The 24,882-nt window shown below is 35.8% G+C and overlaps 1 protein-coding gene across 1 annotated transcript; it reads left to right on the top strand.

Annotated features, from left to right (window-relative positions):
• The first annotated feature begins 6,659 nt into the window (after window positions 1–6,659).
• On the top strand, window positions 6,660–24,044 carry LOC131671619 (phosphatidylinositol-binding clathrin assembly protein unc-11). The gene is made up of 19 exons (XM_058948190.1): window positions 6,660–6,852; window positions 8,761–8,903; window positions 9,842–9,916; window positions 10,774–10,801; window positions 11,356–11,458; window positions 11,687–11,895; window positions 12,009–12,115; window positions 12,187–12,228; window positions 12,302–12,396; window positions 14,298–14,478; window positions 14,586–14,708; window positions 14,788–14,905; window positions 15,147–15,233; window positions 16,307–16,816; window positions 18,359–18,482; window positions 18,934–19,039; window positions 19,472–19,534; window positions 20,480–20,686; window positions 21,145–24,044. Exons 1-18 carry the CDS (start codon window positions 6,660–6,662, stop codon window positions 20,675–20,677), a joined length of 2,505 nt encoding a protein of 834 aa, XP_058804173.1. The 3' UTR covers window positions 20,678–20,686; window positions 21,145–24,044.
• Window positions 24,045–24,882: the final 838 nt, after the last annotated feature.

Genomic DNA, 24,882 nt, shown 5'->3' on the forward strand with positions numbered 1-24,882 from the left:
CGGACGAATCTGGAGACGACTCTTTCTCCTTTTTGGTTCGTATCGGCTTACGCCCACCGCATTATAGGTTCTGATTGTTCTTTGCGACATCCATTACGTTAACAGATTAGGAATTAGCTATAAATCGTGGCTTATGAAGCTGTTAATGATTTGAGGAATTTAATTGAATGTTGATTGTTTATTATGGTGAAGTTAGATTTTTAATGTAATTAAGGATTTTGGTGTTATTGAATTGAAATCATAATTTTTATGATGATACCGAGATTGAGATCGTGATTATAGGATATAAGAAAATGTAAATCTATAATGATAAAGATTATCAAGAGATTATTTAGATATTAGTACTGTCATAGTAGTAATTGAATATGAAACAAAAATAATCGCGTTAAACTATTCTAGCTGCACCGTTATTTGGGGATTTTTAACTATTGCATTAGACAAATGCAAAGTCCACCGAGAGCTCATAATTGGTTTATTGGCGATATTAACGGCAAATTAAGCTTCGAGTCTCCGAGTTGTACCATGAGATAAATTCCAAATTGCTAAATTTCAATTTTCGTTGGCACAAACAATGAAATGATACTGATAATGAGACGGCGTATCTTCTTTAATTGATAGCGAGCTAAAAGAAAGAATACGCATTGATATATTATGAAATGAATATATTATACTTGGATCACGTTTGACTTTTGGAATTTGATTAGGAACCAATTAACGAATGAAAAATACAATCATTGAACGTTTAATCTGTCATATATGACAGTGATCTGCTAAAAGTCGAATATGTGCTTGGAACGTGCACAAGCTCATAAAACAAAACACATAACGAAGGACGACGTCGTAAATTCAATCTTATACGGTACAGCCTTTTTTCCCTCGTCAATTTCTATTGTATTGCGCTGGAAGTTTATTTTCTTATGTAAAATGAGTAATATTTTATCGCGCTTAATGCGTTAATGTGATTTTTTCGTGTTGCACTTTTGAAAGATGCAACCTCATTTTACGAAAGCCAGTATCACGCTTAAAATGCGAAAACATCCTTTGTCGATAATTCGAACAATTTGTTACTACATCTTCCATAGCTTGTGAATTGTAACTGTTACATTTTCAATTTCAAAGTGAATCATACACGATACAAAAGTTCGGTAAATTAGAATCAGGTGCTGTGCATCATGATGTTCTCGCGCGCTGTTGAAAAACGATGGTAGCACTATAAATGAAATAATGACGTGTAAACATACGAAGAAATTTTCATGGAATTTGACATTGCGTCAATTCGTACGCAACTATATGTGAACATATTCGGCAGCGTCAATAACAATTGTAAAAAAGAAAAGTGCGGTAAAACAAATGTTCGCATTTCGTAAATATCAAAATATTTTCAAAGCATAGACACGTTTTTAATAGTTCAAGATGCTGTGCTGCCGATCCGACGTTATACAGCGTTGTAAAAGGTCGCGCGGCGGCTGACGAGAGAACAATTTACGAAACGCATACACGCACGACGCTACCTCTTGTGCACTTTCCCTTTCGAGAGCCGTGCGCAATTTCTCGCTGCAAGAGCGTGCTTTTGTAGTCACAATTATGTGACGTCTCTGCAGGAATGCTTCTAAATCGTAGGCTTTTAACGGTTTTTTCTTTCATTTGACGATTTCCTTTCTTGCAAGAGATGATTGAGAGAAGATGACAGCGATTTTGGAAGAATTCATCTTATCTCGAGTTGCAAAGTAACGCGTCGAAAACGAAAATCAAGTTGAAAAAGATACCAAGGAAAATACGAACGTTCTAATTCGATTTAGCTACAATGGATATAATCCAGGCTTGTTAATAAAGAACTTCGTAAACAACACACGTGAACGCAATCGCGCGAAAATCCACCATGCAAAGTGGAATTTTCTTCTTGATAAAGCCTCATTTTCTGCCGTTCGTTCGTCTCTCTCACGGCATAGTTCACGTCGTTACATACGTATATATGCTATAATAGGTGAATGACTTTTTTGCCAGTGAGCGAGAGTGGGAGAAAGCGAGAGAGAGAGGATTGCCTTTGTTGCCGCCGACATCGTATGCCGTGATATTTCGAAACGGTTAATTGTCCTTGGCTTCGTCGTTGCAGGCTTCTAGCATTATCGCTTTTCCTTGCTCTTCTTCTTTGCGGTCATTTTTAGGCGTCGACGATGAGTGCCACGTTGGTAATGATCACTGGTTTCGTACATGGTTTTATAATCGTGAGCAAATTTACCAAGTATTACATAAAAAACAGAATAGATGTATTATTAGAAACGTTACACCGTTTAATCGAAATGCCAATGCGATTAGTACGAAAATGTCACGCACACATATTACATAGAGCAGTAAAATAAACGTACAGATGGGGAGACAGCGATTTGCAACGATGAAACGTTTATCGGCGACAATAATGATACGACTCATGATGATTACTCTAATGCTTTGCCATTAATTGGTACACGTAATGTAGAACGAAAGAGGGAATGCGCTTTGTATGACTGTTTTCACGCAGTTAAAACCCTCGTAATCGCGCGTTATTAAAAAAAATATTTGTTGTCGTTTGTATTAAGCATAATGTATAAAATATAGGCGGAATGCGAAACAGTCGCACACGTGTGCCCGGTGAGCGTACACCGGTTCTAATTATTGAAAGCAGCGGAGTGAAAGTAAGCACGAAGAATTTTGTTGCAGCTTGAAAAAGAGCTCGTTATTTACATTCGAGGGACAAACAGTACAAATTCAAAATAACATTCGTCGCAACTAACAAAAACCCAAGTAAAAATCTCAGCCGGTACACGCATACTCGAGACGGATGTCGTCATCCGCTATGATGATGGCGAATCGAGTCAATGAAGGATCGTTAAATAATCAAGGTCCAACACGTGCACGTCTCTCTCTCTCTCTCTCTCTCTCACTCTCACTCTCACTCTCACTCTCACTCTCACTCTCTCTCTCACTCTCTCACTCTCTCTCGTCTCGTTGCTTCATGCCACATACGTTACAAACATACGCTCCTTTATTCCATTCTTTTATCGTCCATCTCTATTTCTCTTTATTAATATTTCTAGCGTTGTATAAGAATAGCATTAAAGTTTATTCCGCAGAAATGAAAAAGATCTTTAACGAAACTTTGAAGCGACCATTATAGCACGCTCGCGCGCGTGCAATGCAAGTAAGTTTATCTCGTGGGCGTATTACGTGCTTTAATAAAGACACGCGGCACATCGCCAGGAAAACATCAGTAGCGCTAAACACTTGATTTGCTAAATCTCGGGGGCAGACACATCGGCGTGGCTCTGTCTAATAACGCGATTTTTCTGTGGCCTAGTTTGTACGATTTTTTTTATCACTGTATTTAGTGGGCGTGTCGATAGTGTTGACCGTGTTGTTTCTATATTTTGAATAAATATCGGTTTCGTAATGAAGAGGAAGTCGTTCCATACGTTTTTGTAAAGTGAAATATTTTTCAATTTTTGTAATAAACGATTGCGAAATATATTCGACGCATCATGCGGATGAGAAAAATAACAAATCGTTCACTCGGCTGAGTGAGAAATTTCGTTGCGTAAGAAAAAGAAAATGATAATAAAACAACTGCAACTTAGAAACAACATTCAATAACTACAATATACACATCGAGATTTTATGAGAATTAAAAATTTTCCTTTGTGGTTGCATGATGTTTTGATTTTAGCCGCAGTTTGTATTTCAATGATAATGGGCAAGATGATTTTTTGAAATTATTCGTCTTCGTAACTCTGATAAATCACAATGCAAAATAGTAAAAATACAAATTAGTTATTAACGGAATTATATCTTACACATAATGTACCTAACTATCCGTTTCTTCAATTCTTACTCGAGAAGTTGCTATTTCACAATCTTAAACAAACGTTAGTTTGTACCAATTTACCGTGGTTAAACATGCCTTGGGGTCACATCGTGTTTGGCATAGCTTTTCCGTGGCTAAAAATGCTTAACTTTAGTGCGGCAATGATGACCGGATCGATATCAGTACAGCGACACATGACTTTAATTTCCTTAGGCGTCGCATTTTGTTTGGTTTTTTGTGTGTTTTTATAGGTGCAGCTTAGAGTTTCAATCAAGACGGGTGTGGGAACTTTTCATTTTGTGACGCAACCTACGGGAATATGAGAAAGTTTCTCACATTATCGACGTCTAAAAATGTAGAATACTCCAGACATTAAAAAAGTAGTAGGGATTGATTTCATAGGGTTGCTCGTTCAATTAGACCATCAACGTAATAACATCGCTGCTTTATCGCGTATGAAAGTCCGTTCAACTCAGTGTCTCTCTCTCTCTTTCAGTCTCTCAATTTATTGTACCCTTTTTGCGACACTCGAAAATCCGGCTCCGATTCACGACCTGGCAAGCTCTCCTCTAAAGATAGCCAAGCTCGAACTCGGTCAAAGTGAAATGCATATTCGCTTGCTGCTACTGTCTTAGTTTTATTAGCACTTCGCTTGAGTATATCGATCACTTATTAAAACGGCTCTTTTCCCAAAGAGGATCTCAATTAAAACTCACTCGTTATTGCACCTTGAATGCGCCGAGTGCGAGGTCACTCTTTTGCAGTTGGTGAAACAAAGCGACGTGTATTTACGAAGATGCGCTTCACGCCGTTTCGAGCTTCATGAGCTTGTTTAAACATCTCATCGCCCGGGTGAGAGTGACAAGATTTGCCTGTGTAGTAATGCGCTGGAAATGAGGCACGTATAGTTCTGAAATGCTCTTTGCGAGGATGCTTTAATAGGAAAGAGGATTCTCATCTGTTCTTAAAAGTCGGAACAAAGAATATTCATTTTCTAACGTTGTCATTTCATCGTGACAGCACGTCGCTAATAAAAAAAGCTCCCTTTATATATTCGTATAATGTATTTGTCTCTAGGGCGCCGTTTAGTTACGTAATTTGTTGCCAGCGAGACTTGTCGATTCTTTTTAATTCTTCATAAATGTTTCTCTGGGCTCTTTCAAGAAAACTTTTTTTTTCGCTCAAAAACACAATGCTGCGTGTTTCCAACTGCGTAGTGCACTTCACGTCATCTGTAACGTCATAGTACAGACGAGAGAGAGAGAGAGAAAAAGAGAGAGAGAGAGAGTCGCCACCCACGCGTCGTCGAGAAAATCGTTAAAGGAACGAGGTCGCCCACCCGTCAACTTAGACCGATCGGATATTTATGCGTCTCTCTCTCTCTCTCTCTCTCTCTCTCTCCTCTCTCTCTCTCTCTCTCTCTCTCTCTCTCTCTCTCTCTCCTCTCTCTCTCTCTCTCTCTCTCTCTCCTCTTCTCTTCTCTCTCTCTCTCTCTCTCTCTCTCTCTCTCTCTCTCTTCTCTCTCTCTCTCTCTTTCTTTCTCTTTCTCTTTCTCTCGCGAAAAGTTTACTTACGTTTTATAATTTAGTGCGGAATAAATAATAATTCACGAAATTCCAATAAAAAATTGCATGACCTTGCAGCTAATCTTTCTAAAAGCTCTCTTCCCATCTTTTGTACCGTCGAGTCTTATGTATTGAAAATATCTTTCCTCCAGTCGGTTGATCGATCCAATAGTAACTGCTGCAAGAAAGGGGCCGGAGAAAGAAAAGTTCTCGTAAAGCTCCTGATAGCTTTTCAAGGGAGAATACCGTATTTTCAGCATTTAATTGTAGATTAGCTCGTATTTCTTGGTATTACTTCAAATTAATAGAAAATGTCACGAAGACTTTCAATTGGCAGACGCGCGTTTGCACAAAGCTATTTTCTGATTTTCATTACTGCCAAACATTCTAGATAATCAATAGACCAGTCAACAAGGAAAACGACGAATGCTCTAGGAAAATTGAAAAGAATAAAAGCAAGCTCGCAAACACGTAGGTTAACGGCATCGCAAGCTTACTCTTTGCAAAATGACCCCACCTATATCCTTCGGGTTAACGCACGATCGCGTGCATGGTCGAGCCATGCACACACACACACACCGCTCCCTCGCGCGTCTGTCCTTCTTATTAACTTCTGGGGAAAATCGCTACTCGCCTCTGCGAGCTTACAATTTTATTTACAAAAATGGCAATTTACGTTCTATCGACTGCTGTGCTTTTCTCTCGTGTCAGTCAGTCGTCGAACAATCAGCATCCATGATTCAAAAGTAAACAGAATGATCAATCGACGACACGTGAATAATAACTGTTTCGCAATACGATAGTCAGCTGAGCAACAGCAATAGCCAGATGGCTCTTCTCTACTGGTCATGCAGAAGGCCCTCGTATGCGCGCGGGCGACGGTTGAAAGACCATTACGAGATCGTTCTCATGTGTGCGGTAAGCTTTGTAGTTTTGGAGGAAGTTAATCGCCGATACGTCGTTTAATTTTCTTGCGTCTGCAACGCCCGAAAGAAGAAAAAATAGACAGGGAAAAAGTATTATTCTTCGCGTTCAATCGAAGTGGAATCCCGCGAGCCGGCCATTCCGTTTCAAAGGCAATCCGACAAACTCCGCACTCCTCGAGGAATTCAAAGTGCACCAGCCGGAGTTGAATACGAAATGAATGAGGAAGAGGATACACCGGACTAGTTTATTTATTTATTTTTTTCTTTTTTTATCATTTTATCCGGGGAATATTCAACGTCGCCAATGCAATTTTAGATTGAAACAATCAAATGACGCGTCTGACCGTACCCAGTCGTTACTACTGCGAGTCATCGCAAAAACAACTGAACACGTCACAACAGATGCGCGCCCTCCACACAGAGAATTCCGTTGACCCCCAACAAAAATACAGTTACCTAAATCTAGACATCGATCGATATAATGTAGCAAACTATGTGGATTTTGGCGACGGCGATGTTAGATGTATATCGCCCGTAGATTTACCCAATTCCCTCGGCTGATCGAGCTGATCGCATTTATCACATTACCGCAAGCCGTTTCGGTTTTCTCCGTCAGCCAAGATTTCAATTTGCTATCGAATTTTCGAGTCTAAAGCATTGCCGTCCGTTGCCCACGGCGGTGTGCGTCGATTTTTCGCGCGACGTGTCTGAAAAATCGCATCATCCAGCGGCGACGCGACGGAAATCATCCAATCGTCGTTGTCGTCGGAGTGAAATTGACGCTCGTCGGCGCAGATATACGTGTAGCGGTTACGAGTCGTCTTATCGCCTCGGCGATCGCCGTAATTCAATTTATGTCGCGGGGGATTTGCATACGTCTCGACATGGAGTAGGGTTGTCGCCTTGTAATTAGCTCTATATTCATCTTTTTTTTTTCTGAAGTCTCATGATGAGAGGGGAGTGAGCAATAACTTTATTTGACTATTGGATGTCTTTCACGACTATTCGGTGGGATTTCTGATGAGTTACTTTAAACGTGAGGTAGATAGAGACGGTCGAGGAGTTTAGCGTTGAAATCAACTTTCAAAACTCAGTCAGTTTTTCATCGGTGGAACATGTTTCTGAATTATGCCGACAAGGTATTCAACCTTTATCGTTTCAGCTGTGACCAATAAATAGTTGTCTATTTTGAGCTTTGTGAAAGTAAAAAATTTTTACGAATCAAGTATTCGCTCATTTTTCTTAAATCAATCACGACACGAATCGCGTCTTGATGCACTAAAAAAGACGGACTAGTAAACAGTGAATATTCGCCATCGAACAATTTCAACAATCCACAGAGCTCACGCAAACAATCGAGAAGGAGAAACAGCTCGATTTCGATTATCGGAAGCGCACATCGCTAGTTGAAAAAACAAAACGCGCGTAAACACAAACGGGAAGAATAAAAGAAAAACGAGGCGAGCAAACAAACTGCCGCATCACAACCATTGTTCTTACCGAAGCGTCGCGAGATCTCTTTTACGCATCGTCTCCCAAAAGCGTTCAATTGCTAAGATCCTGGCCGTTACATCGCTCATCTCCGTTAAGAGGTGCGCGTGTAAACGTCAGCGAAACTCCAAAAAGTGATTCGCGCTCCCAATCAACAGTTCACCGCTCGAGACTAGTTTGCTTATTACCGTCGAGATTGTCGGCGAGAGTTCGCTGCGCTTGCCATTCTCGGCTATTGTGAAAGTTCGCTTTGGCTAAGTTTTTAAGACGCATGCGTGTGCGCCGACAATACACTACCGATTTTACGATCGCCAACATTGAAAGCTGTCCCGTTGGATCATTCTCCACCGTTCCGTGCCCGTAGGCCTCGCATCAGTACGTCGCGGCTGAAAGTTCATTGCCCCGAAAGCTTCTTCGGCCACCTCGCTGCACACACGATCTCTTTTTCCTTCTTCGCTCATTCGGCACAACGAATAACTCACTTTCACTTGATCCCATAAAAGCGCGTGAGTGCTGGTGTCCGCGTACGCAGCTCAATAACGGGAACGGAAGGTCAAGGTCGTTGCGTATCGAGCTGCGACGACACGTTCCTGCGTGCAATACTCCTGTCGCGGTGCTTTCGGATTGGAAACCAGCAGTGCATTCCAATGGATTTTCCTTCTAAATGACAAACGAATATGAGTTTATAAAGAGATAAGGTTTCTAGAATTTTCATTACAATGCGTGCGCTCTTTACGCTCTCGTGTACATGTGTGACCGCAGACAGTGGAGAAGAAAAGGATATAGCGTCAGTTCGTGTTCCTTAAAAGAACTTTTTTTTTTTACGAACCAACCGCAATTTGCTTTTCTTAGGCTCGCGTGCAAATAATCGGGCGTCTTCAGTGTAGTCGCCGCGGAAAAAATAAATCATTGTTATTTTTTACTTTTGTTATTGTTACAGATCTGGTACACTGCACGAACGAGCCAAACGTATCGATTCCACAACTGGCAAATCTATTGATCGAACGATCACAAAACACAAACTGGACGGTAGTTTTTAAAGCACTCATCACGGTACATCATATGATGTGCTACGGCAATGAGGTGAGTTCAATCATTTTTATAAATTGTATTAACGTAATCTCGTCTTTGCGTCTATGCGTCTACGAACGGCAATTGCAATGAGTTCAATACCATTCGCGCGAATTAAGAACGCGAAAGTATCCGTAGACTTGTTGATATCGAAATCAGATGATAAAAAAAAGAAACAAAAAAATAGAAACCTCTCTCGCCGGCGGTCTAATCGCCACGCCAATTTGAGCGCGCACGTGCAATAATTATTTTTAACACCTTGGCTGTTAAAGACACCTGTGCGTCTCTTGAGAACGCAAGCTTCAACTTGACATTGAGACCAGGGAGGCAAGATCTTTATTTAGCCTTGACTACATTCTTTGAGACGGTTGCAAGCTAACCGATTATCTCTTTTTTGGCATTCTCTCGTTCTTCTTTTGTACGGGATATTTTGGTTGATTGTTTTTGCGAACTGTCGAATAGTTCGAATGTTTTTCGTAGTCGGATTGATCAATTTTCTATTATATTTTAAGCAATATATTTACCATGTGATTGTTGGTTATGATTGTTATATACTTGGTTTATTTGGCAATCACAATTGTGTATATATCTATGCGAACTATATTATGCATTTGTTGTGTGTGCAATCTACGTACACTAGCTCTCTCTTTCGAAAAATAAAACATTTTCAATTGTTACTGCAATTACTGGCAATATTTTGACATAAAGAATAACAATTTAAGAGCTTTAAAAAATAAAAAATTGTATAATAATATTTTTGAAATGTTATTCTGACACTTCTTACGTAAATTCGTTTTTGTTATCGTGCTCCTTCTTTCATATAAAAATGTCTCATTTACTTGATGCACTCAAAAATCTTAGAAGACTCAATATACGTACTAAGCTACGTAGACGCGTTAGGAAAATGTGCCGAGTAGTTATTGAATAAATACATTTCTTGTATTTTTCAGAGGTTTACGCAGTATCTCGCATCCAGCAACAGTACATTTCAACTGAGTAATTTCCTCGACAAAAGTGGGGTACAAGGTATCTACCAATAAAGTTTGTAATAGTATTTAAAAATAACACGAAAACATTGTTTTCTAAGGGACCGAGTTACAAAACGAACTTTCAGTTTCACTCAAAATCGTTTCACACTATCAATACTAATTACTCTCCAGACTAATCAAAACTCATCAATAGTACTTAATTTTCAGTCTCGGTTTCTTTCATTCAAGTACTAATTCAATGCCGTTGATTCTCGAAGAACCATTAATCTCCATACAGATTAACAGCAAGCGAAAGTTACTCTTTACAAGTTTATCTTTCGAGACGCGAACCGTAAAATTGCAAACTCGACATGTATTTCTCAGAACGGAAAAAAACAAGAACAATTTCTAAGCAGGCAATTAATGCTTCACGTGTACAGAGAACATTTTTATAGGTGCATTGACACTTATTGCGAAGGCGCTGTTTTTTATGGCGTTGTAAAACTGGCGAAGAATAAAAAAGAAACAACTTTGTACATCTTCTTTCGAATTGGGAGTAATCCATCGTCGTGACGACTAATTTTGAAAGATTTTGACATATATCAAAAAATTTACTTTTAAATACTAATAAGTCAAAAAAATAATGAAGTTAGATGATACGATTCACTCGCCACACTAACAACTCCATTTTTATGTAATAGTCGAGGCAATCTTATTTTAATTTTGTCATCTTCATGATATATAAAATGATGATGTGAACACATCTTGAACGAACTTTCAAACCACATTTTTTTTCAAAACTTCGCTACATCAGTTAACGCTAAATAAAACTGATAAAGCTAATAGATAACGAAATGTGTTCACGTCTGAAAGCACTGCTGACTCGACTAACCTGAAATAATTTTCTTTCTATTGGCGTGGGTGGAGCTGGAGCACGCGTGGGTGAGTCCTATACCACTTTGAAATTCCTTTGCTGTATTTAACATCATTTTAATCGATTACTAACTGTTTTTTTCTCTGGCACTCTAATCAAACTTGATTTTTATTTCATCTTGTTTTGAAAAATTTAACACGATACTAACTTTCAAATCTTAGTTTATTACGAGATGTGCTTATTATTCATTTTTTTACTGAGCAATTAAGTTCTAAATGAAGAAAAACAATGCTGTACTTTAAAATTTGCGTTTAATGTAGTAATAGAAAGCCCTCTCATGCCGTTAGAGGCGATGCTATGAAGACGTTTCTAACGAAAGTTCTCATTACTTATTCTTAGAATAACAGGATTTATAAGTCAATGATTTACAATTTTATAATGAAATTAATGATTTTATTAACAAGTTAATTAATTTTATGTGACATTTTTTAATGGGTAGCTTGAATTATGTTGATCTAATGTATTACAGTTTATGTATGATTTATGTATTACAGTTGGCGTTGTGTTAATACTGTAAATCATATCAAAATGAATTTATGGTAATTATGAATTAATTTTTTAGGTTACGACATGTCACCATTCATCAGAAGGTATGCCAAATACCTCAACGAGAAGGCTCTTTCATACAGGACTGTTGCATTTGATTTCTGCAAAGTCAAGAGGGGGTGAGAAATTACTTTTTTTCCTAAAAACATTATAAATTCCTAGTTTCAATCAAACAAGCCTATAGTTACTATTATCAAATTAAAGTATTGAGTCTTGATTGGTTTTTGTATTCTGTTATCCTAAAATATAACCTGAATTTAACGTAACTGAATTTTGATTGTGTACTAAAATGTTTAATTTAGCAATAGATCAAACAAATTTTGTAAATCATCTAAATCTGAGTATAGGAAGGAAGATGGAACGCTGCGCACAATGAACGCTGAGAAACTACTGAAAACGCTGCCGGTGTTGCAAGCACAGCTCGACTCATTGCTCGAATTCGACTGCTCTGCCAATGATCTCACGAACGGAGTCATCAACATGACCTTTATGCTGCTCTTCCGAGATCTCATTCGGCTTTTTGCTTGCTACAACGACGGCATTATTAATCTTTTAGGTGAGTGAAAGAACAACATTGATGCTTACAGTATCTACTATTTATTCGAATAAGTGCTGTATTTAATTAGTCAGTTGATCAGTCTCTAATTAATGTTTATTTCTATATTGCAGAAAAATACTTTGATATGAACAAGAAACAATGCAGAGACGCTTTGGATTTATATAAAAAATTTTTGATTAGAATGGACAGAGTGGGAGAATTTCTCAAAGTTGCAGAAGTAAATAATATTTTCATCAAAGCATCAAATACGCTTAACAGTATCATACAATAATATCGTCTTCTTTACAGAATGTAGGTATAGACAAGGGTGACATTCCAGACCTAACAAAGGTAAAAATAACTTTCATCAAACTTCTTTTCAATACAAATTTAGTTAATTTAACATTCATGTTATTACTGTTAGGCTCCCAGCAGTTTACTCGACGCACTAGAACAGCATCTTGCCTCGCTTGAAGGCAGGAAAGGTTCAGCAGCCAATACCCCGACTCAGTCAGCGAGGTACACGCAAATACCAATGTCTTCTATGTGTAATCTAATACTATTATTACGGGAACCAGTGGGAAGATAGTTGTAATCTATTTTTGAGCTTCTAACTATTAATATAACATTAGCTAGTGTCATTAACACGAGATAACTAATTAACAAGAATACATGGTTACCTTCTCTTCCCACTGACATTTTTTTTTAAATCTCGGTGTCAAGACGAATGACTTTTAATATTCTAACTGTTGGAGGCAACTAAAATATAAATCTCTTTTTATAACACCTGGGATATAATTGGAATTATCTTTAACTTCGCATGTCCATAAATTTTTAATTATTTGGTCTGAATACTTAATGAATATTGCTATTCATTTTTTTTTCAATTGATATAACACGATGGGTCTATTGTGTTAAAACAATTTTTTTTACAAAATAAGGAAAATGAATAGCGATTATAAAATAACTGGCTATATGGACATGCCTATAATCCTTTCCTAATAACAAACTTATCCTTAAACCTTGCATCGACCATCATATCACGTGCACCAAAATCTCGAAATTTTCATTCTTCACGAGACAAAATTTTGTTTTCTTTCAAACTGCACAAATCAACACACAGATCCAATACAAATTTTTCAAATCACATAATTTTAAAGAACAGTTGTGATTTTAGAAATTTAGAAATTTCTAGATTTTTGAGGTTCATGAAATTTAAAAAATTTATGTGTTTAAAATAATATGTTAATACTTTTTAATCTGTACTTTTTAAAATAGATTGAGTAACATTTTATCGTTATCGTAGTTGTTAATCCTCTCAAAAAATTGGTGTAATTGAAATTATTCTATATAATTAGCACAACAATTAGTAACTTACTAATAGTAAACAACACGACAGTATATATAGATTAATATTGTAAACTTGGATTGGTCAACCGTTTTGTATACATTTAAAGTTTAATCAATCACCATAGTATTATGAAAAAAAGTTAGTTGGAACTAACTAATGGATGTGATGCTTGATAATTCATATTTAATTTAGCCACACTAACCAATCAATCCTTGGTCTTGATATATATGTGTTTGGTTAAGAAATAGATGTAGTTCTATTATTTTAAATTAATTCTCAATTAACAGCATGAAAATCTTTATGTGCCTAAAATTTAAGTGAAATATTTTCGATGCACATTTAAATTTAATGGAAATGCCCGATAAACTATAAGGTGTTAATAATAAGTAATTGCCTGGGTAAAAAGAGTCAGTTAGAAAGTAGTCGTAGGTTTTCAATCCAATGGATTTTGAAAGTAGTAGACTGAAGAGCAGAGTGAGTGCCAACAATTTTTCCCCAGGCGCCTAAAAGTATACGTATATAAGGTAGTTGTTAGGCATGTGGTAACACACTGGATTACAATGACACATTATTAATTTATACACATTCTACACAACACTTTATCAACACGTATACTTAATTTAAAACGTAAATTTGCATTTATATGTACTACACTGTTTTTTTTCTTTTTGTCTTCTCCTTTTTTTTTAAAAATCTCTCTCGATCATCAACTCCTGTCATCACACTTCTCTCTCACACTCTCTATCTCTGTCTCTCTCACACTCTATCTCTGTCTCTCTCTCTCTCTCTCTGTCTGTCTGCCTCTCTCTCTCACTTACTCTCTCTACCTCTTTCTCTCTTTCTCTGTCTGTTTGTCTGTCTGTCTCTCTGTCTGTCTGTCTGTGTCTGTCTGTCTGTCTGTCTGTCTGTCTCTCTCTCTCTCTCTCTCTCTCTCTCTCTCTCTCTCTCTCTCTCTCTTTCTCTCTCTCTCTCTCAACACTTGAACTTTTCATCGAAAAAAAACATCGATTCCATATCCTTCCCCAACTACCTACCCTTCAATCCCGATACAAAACAATCCGAAAAGCAGCAATCGAACGAATGTAAAGTCGGGAGTGTCCGCCCTATCTTCCACCAGCACTGCCTTCGGTACCGCGGCCAGTAACCAGAGAGTTGAGGGCGCTGGAAATGGGCACATTGATGATGTTGTTAGGCAACAGGCTCTTGCTGAAGAGGAAGCCGTGTTAAATCAGTACAAGGTTGGTTACTCGGTAAATTTAACTTTTATCAAAGATCTTATGCTCGTTTAAAATTACTTAATTTTTTTTTCAATTTTCTGACGTAAGAGTCTTTGTTAATCATAATAATATTTATCTAGCAGGCTAAGGTACAATCACCGACTAATGCAGCCAGTACAAATCCATTCCTCAGTTCTCCAGCTCATGCAGCAGGTCAGCCCATTGTTGATCTATTTGGCAGTGCACCAGCCGCAGATAGCCAGGTATGCTTTGGATACAGTTACTTTGAACATCATATAACAATTGAAAGTATTACTAATTTTTTGTAACTTTTGACAACAGAAAGCTTCAGACGATCTATTGCAATTAGCAGGAAATCCATTTGCAGACATGTTTGGAGCATCACAAGCAGCTCCAGCCCAAACAGCTCCAGTACAAAACAATATGTGGATGACTAATGGTAAGTACTAGTAGTCGTAGAAAGATGGTAGTAATTATTATTACTTTATTTTATTCATGACATCTCAATTGGTTATCAGATGGATAACGATGTTCCAAACAGAAATTTATATTTTTATCAAAATTATGTAAATATATAAGAAACATCGATATTCAATATAATTTTATTATGATCAATATATCACCGTTTGGTTGTTTTATTTCAGTTTTATCGAGCACACATTTTACTTTTGGTTTTGTAGGTTTCGCCGTGGCACAACCAGCAACTAATAACTTTGTTACAGATAACAACTTCTCATCAGTGTTTGGCAATCAAGACCAACAAACCGGTAAGTAGTCACAGGAATGTCCACAAAGAAGATGCATTTTGCGGTGTGTTGTTTATAAACCCGAATTATCTACTCTTTCTGTCATCTTTTTTTCTTTTTCTTTAACCCTATATACTTGATTTTCGATGTACATGTATACATTAACTCATAGCGTCATACTAGATAAATTAATCTACTGCTCAATCCGCAAAATTGGAACTAACACGAAGGAAATCATTGAAAAATTGCTTGCCTATACATTAACAGATTTTTTTTCATACGTGAGAGTTTTCTCTGATTGAGTACTGTTAGAGTTCATCAGTTAACCAGTCTAGTAAAGTAGGTTCTTGTCTAATGTGAGATTTACGCCCGAGAGAAGCGAGGGTAGAAAGGCATATGAGACGAGAATCTCTTTTCTAAACATGTTAGCTATGATATTTTTCAAATCGTGCGGAAAGTGCGAATTTGAGCGTAAGTCTTTTACCGAGCGTGTGGCAAAGTCGTACTTTCCGCACGTCGTATTGAAAAATTAGCACTCTCATGCAGGTACATGCAAAACATGGAGTTTACTATGTGCCCTGTCATAGAAATTTACTTTTATTAATATTTTTAGTGGCGCGTTTAGTTTAGTCCATAGTTTGCCCGTATCTATTTACCCCTTGACTAACATAAATCAATGCACTTTATTCTATTAATTTTAATCTTCGAGAAACTTTTTGCTTTACGTACACTTTAACCTTTCTGCTCTCGATATCAACGGCTGTGTATTTTGATAGACCCTTTGATAATAATATCTTTGCAAGTGATAAAATTAAAGAGCTTCAATAAAGAGACAAGGCGAAAGGTTTCTCAGGAAATTAGCCACGGAACATCATCGACATTGTGGCATCGTGCAGACATAAATACACGCCTTATACAATAAAAGAAGCGTGCACATCTCTGAGTCATTCAGTTTTCAAACTTCAAAATATAAAAATTACTCATCATCAGCCACAAAAAAAGACACACACGCGCGACATAACATTAGCAAAGAGCGAACTACGCCCGAGCGATTAATCATACGTGCACCTATGGTTACACTATTTATGCGCAAGCCGCTGCAGTCCCAGGAGCCCAAGGCATACCGAATCCCTTTGCTTCCGATTTCCCCTCCTCGGCTCCCCAAGCCGCCGAGCAGCAGCAGCCACAAGATATGCAACAGCATCAGCAAGAAGATTTATTCAGTAATCAGAAGGCAATGGATCTGTTTCGCGATAGTTCGACAGCACCATGTGTTGATCAGCAGCTTGTTGGAGATACGAGTACTGCGACACCACCATTCAGACCACCACCACCAGCATCGCCAGCGAAAAGCGCCTTCGACGATCTTAACGATAGTATACGTATGGCATTGGGTGGTTCACCCTCAAGACCACCACCTATGGCGCAACAACAGCAGCCTGCTGCCAATGCTACTGCATTTGGAATGTTTGATCAACAAGGGATGACGACGGCGACGATGCAGCAGCAACCTGGTGGACAAGTACCTGGCTACGGGGTTGCCCCCTCCCAACAAGCCCAACTCCCCATGGGATACGGATCCCCGGCTAAGCAGCCCTTGCCAGGTGATGGGACTATCCGCTAAAAAAAAGAAACGACCATACGTCACGCTTATGTACCTTGCCTCTTTTATTTTATTTGATTTCCTTTTTACGTTTTCATAAGAGAGTTTTGTTTTGTCGTTTTGTTTAATTATCAGCGATTTCTCCTTGGTTTTCTCTTTGTAAGCCTTTTAGCGATGTGTGCAACAATTGTCAGTCAGAGATTCTTTAGTGGACGGTTGCATACGCGCAAATGAATATATCGTCGCATGTGCTGTCTCTACAATCAGATAACCGGTTTATCATTTTTTTATCCCTTCTTCAATGATTAAACTCTTACTCTGAATGTATCATATAATGATTCTATTATTGAATGAGTGAAAAAATTATTTCTAATCTAAATGCATTTAATTTAGATATTCATAAGACCTCTTTCAAACTTGAATTCGTTTTTTGTTTTGCACTCACTGAACACTTTGTTGTTCTTCAATTTAATCGACGTATATTCTGTATCTTTGCTCCTTGTTGTCGTTACTTTATTTGATTGTACCTTTCGTTATGTTCATTTAAGAATGTAATTTAATTGCAGTTATTGTACCTAATTCGATATTATTTTTCAGTAAGTTATTTCGATTCACTAGTTTTTAATTTGGTGAACCAAACTAAATACGAAATAAGTAATATCTCGATCGTCAAAATCGTATAGATGCAAGCGTATAAAATCTTGCACTGTGGTGACGAATTTGAAATTCAGAACAACAATCAGCAAATTTGTTTATATTTATTACTTTCAGAGATAGTGGCATTTTATTTGATACATTTGACCATCATGATTTTCTCTCATAACGTTACTAATTATGATTTTCAATCAAAAAATGTAAACATATTTCATTTGATTTTGGTAAATGCTTTGTACTTTATACAGGTGTTTAAAGAACAAATATAAGTAGTTTATAATCAATCGCTAATACGTATAAAAAATGTTGTAGTCGCTTCGCAACGACGCATACTATAAAATATAATCTATTTTTTCAAAGCAATGTTGTTTTAAGTACATTTTGCTATTGAATGTTAATTTTCATAATTATATATACAAAAAACATGAGAGTCCCATACTATGAAAAAAGTTCAAAATGCCACATGTGCGTATATCAGTCCCTCCCGTACTCATAATTGATGACACAGTCGTGGATGCCGTGACATCTTTAAAACTTACTCACACATTCTGAACACTCTGGTACGTGTAACTAAAAGAGAACTAAAGAAATGCTTATGTTTTCTATCACAAAACACACAAACTAAAACCATAAAACATCGACTAACTGTGCATGTACCTTGTGGACATTGACAGCTTCGTTTTTCTTAATTTGCATGGCTATTCTTTTTTTAATTTTGGGTTACACTTACGGCTTGTTTTTTGTTCTTGTTCTCTTTCCTATTTTCTTTTTCCACAACACTTTTTTTGGTTCTGCACAACACTTCACCAACCACGCTTAGGTTTTGACGGTCTGGGTCCCACTCTCACCCCGGTGAGCTTCGAATCTGCAGCTAGTCACGTTTCAGCAGCTGCCGGACAACCGGCTGGCCAACAATCAACTCCAGGCAAGGTGCTAACCGGTGATCTTGATAGCAGTTTGGCTAGTTTGGCGCAGAATCTCAGCATCAACAAGAGTGCTCAGCAACAAGTCAAGTTAGTAGTGACAGATACCTTTTAGTTTTTTAGTTTCATGTACATAATAATGCAGATGTGAGTTTGTCTGACTATACTAGGATTTTGTATACTCAAAACAGTTTGCATAAATTTACATTTTTTATGATTACAAAAACTCTCTTGAATTGTATGAATTGAACAAGTAATTGGTTCGGTATGTTATAGTCTAACATTTCTATATTTATAGTTATTGGTATAATTAAATAAAAAATACTTTACTTTATTACTTAAATTAATCAAGTTATTAGTTATATCCAATGGTTTATTGAAATTTCTCCATTAGCAATTATAATCAACTGAATACATACGAAAAGTCCAATCCGTTCCACAAACACACAGCATCTGCATATGCAGAAATCTTCATTATTTAATAAACGTATAAAAGCAATGAACAGCATTATACAATAACGCACGTACATGATTCTTTTAGAGGCGTACAATGGAACTCGCCAAAGAACACGGCCAAGGCAGGCGGAACGGCCGGATGGACGCCCCAGCCTATGGCCGCGACAACGGGTGCCGGCTATCGACCGATGGTGAGTGCGCTTTTTCTTTTTGGGCCAGGCACTAGGAGCAACAGCAACAGCAGCAGCTCGCGCCTTAATCCGCAACTGCGTTCCACGCTTCACCGGCGATGCAGACCTACATACATTTTGTCCCTTATATATATCCTTTCGTGAAGCACGTTTTATTATTTACTTGTTCTTCTTCCTCATTATATACATATACCTATAGCTGTTGTTAGAGATGCACTCCACCGATACGCGTAGTTAAAATTTGTTATTCGATACAGTCTTTATACACGAACATCTAGTCCGATACATATCCTAGAATGGCAAGCTTTATTTGATAGATTCGGATGAGTCGAATACACGAATATACATAGTTAGCAAGTTTACCAGTTTATTTTGCATAAATTAGCAAAGTGATGCATGCATAGCATATCGGCATGTTACCGGCTGTTGCAGGGCCAAGGAATGACGCAACTTCCCCCGAGCACAATGGTCTTCCCCCCTCAGCCTGCGCCGCTGGTGAGTTTAGCTTCTCGAGGCACAGAAACGTTTTCAAATTCTTTTTATTATAATGCATACCTGGTAAGCCAATCAATCTCTGTGTGCTAGCTATATTATATACACTATTTCTCTTTCTCTCTCTCTTTCTCTCTCTCTTTCTCTCTCTCTTTCTCTCTCTCTAACTAACTCTACTCTACGGCTCTGTGAGATGACGAATCTGTAAACTAACAGATAATAACCACCAGGAAACTGCACTATCTTATTAATCCATTATTTTTAAATGTTCGTTTCGCTGCTCGATTCTGCAAACGTATATTTAATATCTTTTTGATATGCTAAGCTTTCACAATTATTACTATAATCTTGTTCATTGAAGTTGATGATATTTGTAAGATAGGTTACAAACTTCGTATTGTGTTTAAATGGTCGATCTAAAAATATGAAAAATATCAAAGCGAATTTGTCTTTCCAAGGGGAAAGATAAATCGATTTGAGATTTACTTATTATTGCACAAATCTTTGGCTTTTACAAGTGTGCTTCATTTTTTTTCATTCCTGCCTCTCACATGTAGGCTAGTTGTTCATCTGTTCATGTAGTATTAGTTTATTTATAGGAAAAATATCAAGCTTGTGCGAAAAATTGTGCTATAAGAAATATTCAACATAAAAAATTTAAAACTTGTATGTAGAAATATAAACTTACGAAATTGCCAAGAATTTCTCAAAAATAATAACGTAATTTGATTTGGTTTACACTGCAATTATAAGCAATTGTCAATAAAAATATTAACTTGTCAATAGAACAACATAGCGTTAAAATTGAATAAAGACCACGCGATCTAAAAATATGATTTCAATAAAAAAATGCAAAGAATATAAAGAGTGAAAAGTATGAAAAGAAATCGAAAGAAATTAAATAAAAGGCAAAGGTGGTGACGGTTGGTGATGTGTTTATATAAACAGGGTATGCAAGGCATGCCGATGGGTATGCAACCTGGCATGCAGCAAGTGAGACCGATGATGCAAGGTGGCCAGGCGCCAGCTGGTATGATGCCACAAGCGCAACCTACCACCGGTGCTGCTGTCTCAATTCAACAGCAGCCACCGGCGCAACCATCCCAGGCCAATCAGGTTCAGCTTGACCCCTTCGGTGCACTCTGAGCTACCTAGGTACTGACACGATCTGTCATCTCTAGAGTGCTTTTTGCTTCTTTTGAGTCTCTCCAGGGTTATCAAATATTGCCAAGCCATGTGAGAAATTACGAGTTTTCAACTTCAAACGTTCAATTCGTTCACTGTAAACAATGACAAATTTATCAATTGTTATTAACTATTATTCACTAACAAAGTAACTACTTGTCAGCATGTATATATTTTGAACTTTCGTAACAAAGATTATAAGTATTTAACACGTAACGCTGTAACTTCCTCCAAATTAATTTTGTATAAATCCTAAGCACTGCTTTTTACAAACACTTATTATTTACTTCAAACAATAACGTTGTACAATAATATTCATCCCAGATAAAGAAAATGCAAAACACGATTTTTCTTTCTTTCTGAGAATAATTATATTACGTATTAAGTACATTTTGTGAAATGCTCAGTGTGTTTCTTCTTGATTGCAGGATTGCAATTGGAAGTAAAAGGACGTAAAGAAGCACCAACACTTGTAAATACTGTGTAATAATGCCTATACAATTACCGAGATGCGTGCAAACAAACAAAAAACAAGCAGAGAAAATATGCAACACCCTGACTTCTCTAACTTTATCTTCGTTCGTCGTTCTCCCTTCTCGACTTTTCGCTTATACGCCCGTTCAACACGCCATAGCGAGACCAACCATGTCTTGTTTCTCTTCGCTACATTCTAATTATGGATACTGCTACACATGAATATGAACCGCTTGCAGGCGAGAAGGGCTCAAAGAACAATATCATCAGGATGAGATGCTTATCAGATTTATGCGCAGATGGAGTACGAATGATTATTGTAATAAAACGAATATACATTGCATGGTCCTATGTTTAATCAATTAAGATTATGTGTCGCAAGTGACTGCTGATTACTATTATATTCTTATTTTTTGCGAAGGATATAAAAGAAAATGTAGGGAAAAACACTGCTGTATTACGTTTCGAGATGTACATTTTCATTTATGTTTCTTTGATTATTATCATCATTATTATTATGATTAGCTATCAGCATCCATAATATAATTATTATTACAACGGTTGCTATAATTATTGTGCGATGTACGGGTGAGAGAGATACGTTAAACGAGATATTCTTTTTAAAGTATTAAGTACAATGTAATAATCTTTAAAATGTTAGCTTATAAATAATTACAAATGCGTATATAAAATACAGAATTTTAGAGTCAAGTAAGATAGACAAAATGAAAATGATGTTGAGGAGAACAAAAATTAAAGATAAAAGTTAGTGTGTGGTTTCCCCCTCTCCTCGTTAACTGTTCTTTCATCGTACTGTTTCGGTATGTCTTAATTAGGTAGTTAATTACACCACATTATAAGCGATTTAGAAATTATACCGATACTCATATGTACGTATGTAGAAAGTTGAGTCACATTTTTTGACATGGTTCCGTAAATTTATATACTGGAATTAGGTACTAACATCGGTGAATTGATTTTGACTATTATTTTGCATGAGCATTTGTTTTCTCTTATGTCGTGCTGGAGTATATAAATATTTTGGAACACTGCTTTATTAAGTTGCGTTGTATAAAAAACTCGATCAAAAAATTAAGTTTGTCTTGTTTTAGCAATCAAGTATCACTTTCAAGATATTTTATATTTTGTTTAATCTTTTATTTGTAAATGAAGTATTTACAATTTGATTTGTTAAAATGTCATTTGACTTTTTTCATAAACGATACTTTTATTAACTTAAATTAAGACGTAAATTATGAAATGTTAATGGTTGATGCGTACTTGAAATTTATAGATTTTGAAAGTATCAGTAAGTTCAGTTGGGTTGGGTTTTTTTATCAAATCATTATAAAATTTTGTGATCTGATGTTTTCAAAATACAGTATGATTAAATGATAATAGTTCAAATCAAATAAATTTTGTGAATTAAATTTGTGTGTTGAGTTTGTTGATTCAATTTTCTTTTAAAAAATAAAAAAATTAAGTTAAACGACAAAAACAAAGTAGCTTTTCTTTTTAGGTTTTGTTATTTTTAACAAAATGTTATAAATCGCGGAAAGAAAATTTTTTTCTTATATCTGTACTAGCAATTAATGTTTGAAAATATTTTTATACTTATACTTTATATACATATACATATACATATGTGTATGTGTGTATGTGTGTGTATAGAAACACACACACAAAAAAACACATACGCATTGAATACCATTCGAGATTGGACATTTTGTTGAAAAATCAGACGTATCATCAACGTGTATCTTATCAAAAAATTTAACAAAGATAGCTAATAGCCCATGCCTATTATTATTGAAGCGATATTAAGTATTTGTAAAAATCATCTTTTATCAGTAGAGTGCAATTTGAATGTTTAATTTATATGTGTATACGGATGCAACTTTGCGAGCATTTAAAAAAGTGAATAAGGGTTTTCTCAAGTGTAATAATTAATTATTGTATATTGAAAAATGAATGTAAGAGTAAAATAGAGATACATTTTACTTTTACAAGGTATATATACTTATTAAAATTTATTTGCTCATTATTTGTGCTTCTTTTCTTTATCCTTTTTTATCGTTAAATTTTTCTAATTAGCTACAATTATCCGTTGTTATCACAATGACTTCCTCGGCTCTAAGATAAATACTTCCCACATGTTTGCACATAGTTACTGTAATCATCAAAATCGAGTAGATAGATCAACTATTATTAAATGTGCGAAAAAAGAAAATCAAGAATGTTTGTTGCGACATTAAATAATATCAATTTAGAAGCGTAGAATTTCTGAGAAAGAAAAGAAAAATAGCATATGAGTATGAAAATGTAATGTATATTTTAAAGATATATGTAAGTATATTGCTTGAAGCGACAATGTTATGAGCTAAGTACCATGCAGAAATCTAAGCTTATATAAGTTGATATATTCATTCTGGAAAAATATATTAAGCAATACTAATTTTGTTTTGCAATAAAAACGAAAACTGTTCAAATTTTGAGGAATGTTGATTGATAAATATTTTGAATAGCGATTTATGAACTTCACAATATATTTAAAAATAAAAATTATCATGTTGTTTATATTGAAATGATTCTATTATTATTACACTCCTACTACATAAAAATAAAAAGATTAATATAGTCAATTCAAATTTTTGTAACATTAATATTTATAAGATATCCTGATGAGAATTTTTATATTTAAAAAGTTTTTTTGCGCGATCAATACTAAATGAATAATTATGTACATAAAAGAAAATCTTTATTTTCAGAATATTTAGCATTCTACATTCCTATCGTAATTAAATATTGTTAAGATTTCCGAATTTGCAATAGTAAAATTGGTTCATATGCGGCTATCTCAAAATTTGAATATCTATGTATGTATGTGTATATATATATATATATATATATATATATATATATATATATATATATATATATATATGATATATATATGATATATATATATATATCAGTAAATATATGCAAATGAAAAAATTTATCTTTTCCTCAATTATATATATATATGTAGTGGTGCAAAAAGGATAATAAATAACTTATAGGTGCGTAAAAGCAAAGTGCGTCGCTCATTTAAGAAAAAATGTCACTTTCTTTGTTTTAAGTATTAGATCAAGTTACTAAAAATGAATTAGGAATTATCGAAATATCAATGATGAAAATGACAATTTAAGCTACAAGAATATACCGTAATCGTCAAAATTTTACAATGTTAAGTCAACAATGTTTGGAAAGACAATTCCAAATACTCGACGGAGAAGGACAAATGTTATAAAAAAATGGTTCGTGAAACGTATCATGACAATATTCTACTGCATTGTTACACACAAGCATTAACAGCTAAGATATATTCTTGCAAGTATATAATTTTTTGTGTATATTATGAAAAGAAAATACAAATCTTTAAAATATTTACGATAATAATTAAACCTAAATAGCAAGTCAACCATTCGCGTTTGTTTTGAAATAGCTTTTAACCACCATCATAATCAATGAGTTTTGTGAACCAAAGCCATAATTTAATTTTCAAGTGATTTAAATTAATGTCGAATTTCGATAATGATAAAAGCACGTTAGAAAATATTTCATCTTGTCATTTATGACAATCAATTTAATGGTTGAGAAAAGGTTTTCGTGACAACAATAAGAAGGAATGTTTGTTAGATTTCTAAAAC

The sequence above is a fragment of the Phymastichus coffea genome, unplaced genomic scaffold (genome assembly GCF_024137745.1).
Source record: "Phymastichus coffea isolate CEN01 unplaced genomic scaffold, Cenicafe_Pcof_1.1 PCOF00130, whole genome shotgun sequence".
NCBI lineage: Eukaryota > Metazoa > Arthropoda > Insecta > Hymenoptera > Eulophidae > Phymastichus > Phymastichus coffea.

Coding starts and splice junctions, on each gene's coding strand:
- LOC131671619 (XM_058948190.1), top strand. CDS start 6,660: ATGACGCGTCTGACCGTACCCAGTCGTTACTACTGCGAGTCATCGCAA. Junction 9,917..10,773: donor TCGACAAAAGTGGGGTACAA/GGTATCTACCAA, acceptor TTTCTTTCTATT/GGCGTGGGTGGAGCTGGAGC. Junction 18,483..18,933: donor AGTGCTCAGCAACAAGTCAA/GTTAGTAGTGAC, acceptor TGATTCTTTTAG/AGGCGTACAATGGAACTCGC.